Source organism: Tauraco erythrolophus, chromosome 1 (genome assembly GCF_009769465.1).
Source record: "Tauraco erythrolophus isolate bTauEry1 chromosome 1, bTauEry1.pri, whole genome shotgun sequence".
In the NCBI taxonomy this organism is placed as follows: Eukaryota; Metazoa; Chordata; class Aves; order Musophagiformes; family Musophagidae; genus Tauraco; species Tauraco erythrolophus.
In genome coordinates this window covers 7,821,016-7,829,322 of record NC_141465.1, presented here as the reverse complement: position 1 = coordinate 7,829,322, position 8,307 = coordinate 7,821,016, and the positions used below count along the sequence as shown (strand labels likewise).

The following is an 8,307-nucleotide window of genomic DNA, read 5'->3' as shown; positions in this document are numbered from 1 at the left end:
GATGTTAAATAGCACTGGTCCCAGTACTGACCCCTGAGGAACACCACTCGTCACAGGCCTCCACGTGGACATTGAACCGTTGACCACAACACTTTGAGTGTGACCATCCAGCAAATTCCTTATGCACCAAGTTGTCCATCCATCAAAACCATGTCTTTCCAGTTTAGAAACAAGGATGTTGTGCAGGACAGTATCAAATGCTTTGGATAAGTCCAGGTAGAAAATGTCAGTTGCTCTTCCCCTATCCATCAATGCTGTAGCCTCATCATAGAAGGCCACCAAATTAGTCAGGCAGGATTTGCCCTTACTGAAGCCATGTTGGCTGTCACCAATCACCTCCTTGTTTTCTATGTGCCTTAGCATAGTCGCCAGGAGGATCTGCTCCATGATCTTGCTGGGCACAGAGGTGAGACTGACTGGCCTGTAGTTCCCTGGGTCTTCTTTTTTCCCCTTTTTAAAGATCGGGGCGATGTTTCCCCTTTTCCAGTCAGTGGGAACTTCACCAGATTGCCACGACTTCTGAAATATGATGGATAGCGGCTTAGCAACTTCATCAGCCAGTTCCCTCAGGAGCCGCGGATGCACCTCATCTGGTCCCATGGATTTGTCCACCTTCAGGTTCTTAAGATGGTCTCGGACCTGATCTTCTCCTACAGTGGGCGGTTCTTCATTCTCTCAGTTCCTGCCTTTTCCTTCTGTGACTTGGCAATGTGGAAAAACGTCAGAACAATGCCAGATCATGAAATCTGTAGATACACAGCTGGACAGAATGTTCCTCATCTTTCACTAACTTTATGATTTGATGAGTTACCTCAGCATGTTCTCTGACAAGAGTTCACAATTTAATGGGGTAAGGTGATGTAGTTTATTATAATTAATTTAGCAAACATGCTAAATTCACACAACCTTTTAATTTAATGGAATAGAAAACTACTGAATAAGACTCACAGAAATAAGATTCAAAAACTGTTGCACATTCATATACACATTAGCCTTCCAGTAACCACTTTCCCTGAACTAAAATAAAATAATCCTCCGGTCCAGCAAGAATTAACAGCTGGTCAACAGATGAATAGAAAGTGGTACAAGAAACAGCATTTCCCAACAACATAACACATACAGTCTTCATCACAAGCAGCAGCAAACAGCAATATTAATCCAGCAAAAAATCAATGTTTTACATACTAGCCTGCATCCAGGAATTCATGGTGGAGTTGATTATATAAAGTGCCTTTTAAAGACAGGAAAGTTTATTTGCCACCCTTGCATGTAGATCTCGCACTCATTTAGATTTGGTCAAACCAAGAAGATCCCTGAGTTATACATAAAAGCAGGCTTTTCAACAAAATCACAAATAAATAGATAGTAAAATCATTGTCAGTGAAGGGAATTGTTAAACTTGCTCGAAAGCTTTAAAAACACCACAAAAAGGCAGTACCTGTAAAAAGCAAAAGCTCAAGCCATAAAAAGTAAGAGGGTTGCCACCAAGAACTCTGTGGATACATCAAACTTTCAACTGTAATGGTCTGTGAAGCGAAAGGATTTAGACTCTGAACTAATGCAGTGGATGTTCTGCTTTTGTTTTGCTCTTCTGGCTTCCAACCTAAGCTGCCTTGCTCTCTCTTTGGCAGCTAGTTCTTCTGCTCGTTTTTCTTCTCTCTTTCTTTTTAGCCATCTGTGGAAAGAGAAAGAGGACTAGGGGTTGCAACTGACACTTTTATGTCATCCATTCAAAGACTTGCCCCCATTTATCTAGAGTCACCTCATCCTGTAGGATAAACTTAGGTGTCACGACTGACCCAATCTAAAAGCCTGCCACTCCCAAACACAGGAGGTACTACTTTTCCATCTCAGTTTTGCTTCTGTGCCCACTTATACCTCCCTTCTTTTGTTGAGCAGATTCAGCTGATGGACTCAAGGGGAAAAAAAAAATAATTTTATTGGATTAACTTTCTTCATGTTTAATGAAATGAATCAACCTAAGCCTGTTCCAGAACAGGCAAAAGGAGTAGAGGAGAAGGATCTCCCTTTTTCAGCAGAAGCAATTCCCTATTTCAGCTCAGGTTCTGACAAGTAATTTGCAACAGTGAACAAACAACATCAGGGCATTGATGGTTTTTTTTCTAAGGTGAAAGCCTCCCAAAAAAAACCCAAAAAGGACTTCAGCAGTAAAGATGTACCATAAAATGACTACAGCCTTCAGCTGACAGACTACAGAATTTTCAAATATGATTCCCTAGGTACGACTCTACTCACTCTTTAAAGGCTCTGTTGCATTCCTCTGTTCTTGGGAAAAGGGCAATTCCCTCAGCTTGGCGTCTCAAAATTTCTACCTGTTTTTCTTTCATGTGTTCTTGGTGCTTTTTTTTAAGCCATAACTTGAAGGCTTCTTCTGGATTCCTGTTCCTCTCCTATTTAAAAAAAAAAAAAAAGACATATATACAGGAGGCTTATCATTAAATGAGCTTTATATTAATCACATCATAATAATTTTTTGAACTCTGCTGACATCTCTTATCCACAAAACATATTTTATGAGCAAACTAGAGCCTATGCTGATGTGGCATGGAATATATAATGAGCAAGCATTCAAAGCAGTCTGTTTTAAAAAATACTGAATTTAGCTTTTCAAGCCTATCACTGCAAGACAGAGGAACTTCAGAACAGAGCATCTGAATCTTCGGGTTTTGGTCAAGTCACTGCATTAACTGCCTGCCAACAGGGTCTGATGGTAAGGAATACACTTCAAAGGGTCTTGTGGCTGCTTGTTCAGGGCAGCGTTCAGTCAAGTAATTCTCCTGATTGGTAAAAAGGAGCATTGCTGTATCTCCTGTGATTTTATAGCTATTACGTTCATACTTGCAGCTTCTACAACACAAGCACCCTGCCAAGCAGAGCAATCCTAAATATGCAAGTCAATCCAGCTCTTCACTGAAAACAGTGTAGCAAAACATTTCCTATCACTGTAAATTTTCACCTGCTTAGCTAAGAACACAGGCTTGGCATTTGGGTTTCTTATCTATCCAGAGCACTATAGATCCCAGTCCTATGTTAGGGAGATCTTACTTTGCTGTTCAAGTCTTCTAGCTCCTTGGCACGACGAATCCGCTTTTCTTCTTGCACTTGTTCTTTCTTCTTCTGTAACCAAGCTTTAAAAACCATCTCGTTCTCTCTTCTCTTCTGTTCTTCTTGTTCCCTTTTCCTTTCTTCTTCCTTGAATGGAATTAAGAGTGAATAAACTTAGTTTTTGAGACAATCACCTTAATCTCCAGAGGCCTTCGTTGTCACAACAGACAATAAATAAGCCATTTGAATTACAGGAGAGAAACATAAAAATAGTGATGACACAGGAATACTCAAATACTGCATCATAGTTGATACTACTTTTAGGAAGAAATGAGTTTGAGCACTTCTGTGGTTCATGTTACATTCAGATACTTTCCGTCTAACCCTTTTTGTGATGACCTCCATTTCCATGATAAAACTCAACCCACAGACACTTCAATAGCAACAGGTGAAGACTTTTAAAATTAAGCCTGCCCGCTAGCTCCGATTGGCTTAAAAATCAGTTTCAACTGATGCATTTTAAAAATGAATGCAGCTCTCAGGCTTGATGGACCACTAAACCCTAAAGGATGTTTAACTACCTATAGACTTCAAGCATTACCTTAAAAATAAGGATTTTTCTCTGGACATGAAGTTGTAATGTATTTACTTAAGGAGTATTAATAGCTTAACACTTTTTTTCAAGTTTACAAAATGTACTTATTTTTACGAAATTGAGAAAAAGGGTTTTTTTAATTATTAATCACATTTTAGCTAACAAGTATCTACGAGGAGGAGAAGTTTTCGAACAATGCTTCAGAAAGCTGATGAGGACATTTTACTGGGTTTTGATGCTCTGACACGAAAGCTACAATCCCCGCTCATTTCAACACTCGGAGAAATCTATTTTTCTTGTGAACAGATGATGTTCCTTCCACCTACACACAATTTTCAGACTATCCTCCAAATCTACAATTTGCAATTTACTGAAATGAAAGAAACCCCACCAAAATGAAGCAGATGGATTCCAGTAACGTCACAAAATGTTTCATGCTTGTGAAGTCCATCACAGAACAGAAGAACTCCGTTCAAGAATGAAGAAATAAGGTAATACATTCTTACCTTTTCATAAGTCAGCCAATAGAGGAAGAGATTTAGCACACACTGTCAGGAGAATAACCTTCCTTACCTCCACCGCACTACCATTTTTACTTTAAATATGCAGAGTATGGTGTCAAGAGATCTAGTCTTGTGCAAACAAAGAACAGACATCAGTAACTCTTCACATTTCACACCCCTTGTTACTGAGCTAAGCCTCAACAAACTTTTCAAATAAAGCAGGCTAGATTTATTTCCACAGATAGAAAGCAACCTCTGAAGCTGCTTAGCCAGCTTACTTAAAACATCACAGCATAGAAAAATGGTAGATGCTTTGTGATCTTTTTGTAGAGCAACAGGCACAGTAAGTTACCTTTTTGTAACTGCATCGTCACAATGCAATGCGAAGAAAAACATCTAAGTTTTTAAAATCTTTAGAAAAGATTTCTGAAGTTCCCGTTAACAGCTGTCAGAGGCTGACTAGTAAATATTTTTTTTTCCTGAATAAGGAGCTGAGAAAGAATTAAAAGGGTTTTTTTTTTCCAGCAATACATAAGATACGGATTTCATTTTCTAAAATAGAATTTTTTTTTTCTTTTAAATTACTGCCCTTTATAGATACAAGAAGAATGACCTCAGTACTGAGAGTATTTTCTTCTTTTTGCCCTCTGCGTAGTGCCCAGGTAAAACCAAATAAGAAGGAAAAGTAGTATTGATTAACAGAGAAAGGAGAAAAAAAACTACTTTACAACAAGTTTTGAGAAAACTTGCTACAGCGCTCACCCATGCGAAACCTTTACAGGAAAAAAGTATCCAGTTATCTTATTGGGCAACGTGACTTCACCTGCAAGCAACAAGGCACGTCACTGCTGAAGTCAGCTGTATCTTCCACCATGTTAAACACCACCCCCTTTACTCATAGTTCTCACGGTCGTTCTCCTGTCCTTAATCTTATTTTCTGACTGAACAGTCGCTCAGATGATAATTGCCTATTACATACTTCACGAGCACCCAAACGTGCGCCTGCATTTCTGGGGTTAATGTTAACTCCCTGCATTGCAGCGTAACCTGTAGAGACGCGATACCACGCGCTACGTTCCAGTGAACAGTGGAACCTGGGTAGAAGGAGTCGCGCAGCAAAAGCAGTAAGCACAATGCAGCAGAAGGCAGCCTGTTTATGAAGGGAACGTTAAATAAATACTTAATTTCTCCTGTAAGCAAGGTATGATCCTATGCCACTCTGTGGGTTTTTTAAGGAAAGGAGTTTTGAGAGATTCTCCACAAACTCCAGAGAATTATTATCTCAATTGCTGCCTCTTTTATCATGGAAAAATGGAGTAAATGCCTTGAACATGTGGTCACTGTTCAGCAGATGAATGAGACGGTCGCCATGATCTACTTGTTGCCCCTGTATCTTTACCTCTTTCCTCAGTTTTTCCTTCCTTTGTTCTAGCTGCTTCCGCAATTCTTTTTGTCTGGGAGAAAGACAGTAAGTGGAGCTTCTCACGGGCACATTTGCAGACTGTGTCCTCTGCGGAGTCTTACGTTTTCCCAGACCTCTTGCAGCATTGATAGCAGAATTTGGACGACGCTTAGGGTTAGATGGAGGCTTAGGGAAATACACACACTCTTCTCCACCAGGAGAAAAAGAATGTGCTCCTGGTCTTACTGAAGGTACCTCCTTCATTCGAGAGACAGCACCAAAAGAATCATAGTGTGAAGGTTTTGGAGATGTATGTTGAGTTTCAATATCAGTAAAAGAAACACTTATTGGAGGCAAAAAGCCCTGGCTTTCAATATCACGTAAACTTAAGAGTTCAAACTTTCCATCTTTTTCTACTAGGATTTTACCATCCTTCTTTTCCTCATCCTCGCCAGCACGTGGTGAAAGCGATGTGCTTTCCTGTCCCATTTCATTAGAAATATGCAACCGAGATAGCCTATTTGAAACATCATCTCCTCTTGCAAGGTCAGTTTTACAAACTTCAGCATCTTCTAGAGGAGGAACTTCAAGATCCACCAACTTATCCTTAAATTTTAATTTGCGTTCTCTGTTCTGATCCACAGGAGCCTGATTCTCCAGCAGTTTGTTGGCTTCTTCAATCTTTTCCAAAATGTAACGCTTTATTTCTTCATCCTCTTCCTCGTCTAGTTCCTGCTGGTTTTCCAGCTTGGGTTCCTGGATAGAGCTTTCACTATCGGTATCAGATACATGGTCTGCCTGTTTAATATCAGACCTGGTTTCCAAACTTTCATCAGAGGGTCTCACTTTCACATCTCCATCTGGCTCTGAAAGCTGATCTGAATTTTCCTCCATTTTGTCACTGTCTTCCTCAAATTTGTCAGCAACTTTAACAATCTGCGCTTCAATATCCTCTTCATTTTTTTCAGGATTCTGGAAAAATTAAAATAAACTCATCTATTCTCCCAACAAATAACAGTATCAGAAAAGAGAAAAGAAAGAGTGAGAGAGGAGAGCAGTGCTACCTTAATTCTAAAACAGGCTGTCAAATAGTGCATGTCATAACTAATAGCTTTTTTTGGCACGAACAACTAACGACTCTCTCGCAGTTTCCACATCTGCATGAAGTTTAACTAACCATGGCTTGCACAGTAAAGCAATCAGGGACAGCATAAAAACATAACAATGTGTGTTGCACAAACACTTGAAGGAACCCAGAAGTACCTTGAAACAGACATACTATTTCTAATGAACACTGAATTCTCTGTTTTAAGGCAATTATAACCAAACTAACCATTTCACTGAATTATTTTTCACTATAATTCCAAATAACCTTCCTTATCAAAATTCAGTGAATATACATACACATTTCAAACCATACTGAACTTTGTGCTTATGATTCCAAATACTACTCAAATCTGTCTTCTAAATAGGACAACTAGCATTTAGTTTAACAAATACCTCTCTTTCACCAAGGTTTTCTTTTTCTTCTTCATCAGTTAGCCACTCAAGGTCTTTTTCAAAGTCATCCTCATATTCTCCACTTTCTGTTTCATCATCCATATCTGCTGGATCTCCTTGGTCTTCCCTTTCACTCATTTTGGTGATGTGTTAAGAGTAATACTACAAAAAGGAGAGGAAAAAAAATGTTTTAAAACTCTAGTGACATACAACGTAGAACATTGATATCTCTTATGTCACCCACATCAAGCTTGTGAGCACTATCAATGCAGCCACGTTAGACAGTGCCGCAGCATCTCAGAACTGAGGACCACTAATGGTTTATAAACACGAATGGTTTTGGCATTTCCAGCTCTGACTACTGGAGAAGAAATGTATCAAAGCAAACCGAGGTGACTTACTCCACGTCTTGCAGTGAGCTCATGATCTCTTGTGAGTCCCATCCTTTAACAAAGAGATCGCTGGTTTATGTTTACTGGAAGTACTACCAGCTTTCACTGCTCCCAGGTGTGTTTTACATCATTGTTTTATATCTGCCTGGCCCACTTTCCTTTAAAGAAATCTTAACTTGTTTAAAATTACATTGCAAAGATGCGGGATGCACAAGTCCTAGAAGATCCATGACATGGCTGGCAGTAGATCAAATTATCAAAAAGCTTCCCATGATGACATATTAAAATGAGAGGACATTCATTGTACTCTTGAAAGGAACCTTCTGCTGGAGTGACTGAACGTTTACGAGCAGCTAGCTTTCAAACCGTATCACCTCCACCAGTAGTAGGGGTAATGACAGTCACACAGACACCAATCAAGACTGCTGGGACAAGGATTCAGTTCTGGTTTGAATTTCTGAGGAGGTCAACAATGGGAAATTCTCAGCATCCGGTTAATCAGGCTGGACATAGTCATACTCATGACAAAATTGAAGATGAGCCACTATAAGGATCGAATCTTTTAAACAATCTTTGGACATCATAGTACACAGGTGCCAACAGCTCCTGAAGGACTGCTTAAATGCCAGTGCTTGGGGCTCCCGACTGACTGCCTGCCAACTCTCTGCTCAGCTCACTCAACTGAAGGCATCTGTCTCCATCTAAAGACACAAAAGGGTCTGCTCTTTTTACATCTTTAGCCACTCATCATTTCTTCCCTAATTTGTTTATTACTGTTTGCAAAAGCAACATAAAAGGAGAATGTTGATTATTCAAAAGTTCCGATTCTCTTTGTACCCTCCTCTGTAG

General features: G+C 39.6%; 1 protein-coding gene across 3 annotated transcripts; it reads right to left on the bottom strand.

The window, feature by feature from the left end:
* Nucleotides 1-1,237: 1,237 nt before the first annotated feature.
* Nucleotides 1,238-7,233, bottom strand: CCDC181 (coiled-coil domain containing 181). Of its 3 annotated transcripts, none has more exons than XM_009987456.2 (5): nt 7,067-7,233; nt 5,564-6,538; nt 3,067-3,213; nt 2,257-2,411; nt 1,238-1,675 (listed from the first exon to the last, which is right to left on the bottom strand). In XM_009987456.2, exons 1-5 carry the CDS (start codon nt 7,202-7,204, stop codon nt 1,513-1,515), a joined length of 1,578 nt encoding a protein of 525 aa, XP_009985758.2. In that variant the 5' UTR covers nt 7,205-7,233; the 3' UTR covers nt 1,238-1,512. The 3 variants fall into 3 exon arrangements, with proteins under 3 accessions (XP_009985758.2, XP_086478250.1, XP_086478337.1); XM_086622124.1 differs by having other exon boundaries at nt 5,564-6,507; nt 7,078-7,233; XM_086622211.1 differs by having other exon boundaries at nt 2,257-2,408; nt 5,564-6,507; nt 7,078-7,233.
* Nucleotides 7,234-8,307: the final 1,074 nt, after the last annotated feature.

Coding starts and splice junctions, on each gene's coding strand:
- CCDC181 (XM_009987456.2), bottom strand. CDS start 7,204: ATGAGTGAAAGGGAAGACCAAGGAGATCCAGCAGATATGGATGATGAA. Junction 2,412..3,066: donor TAGAAGACTTGAACAGCAAA/GTAAGATCTCCC, acceptor TTTTTTAAATAG/GAGAGGAACAGGAATCCAGA. Junction 1,676..2,256: donor TGCAACAGAGCCTTTAAAGA/GTGAGTAGAGTC, acceptor CTCTTTCCACAG/ATGGCTAAAAAGAAAGAGAG.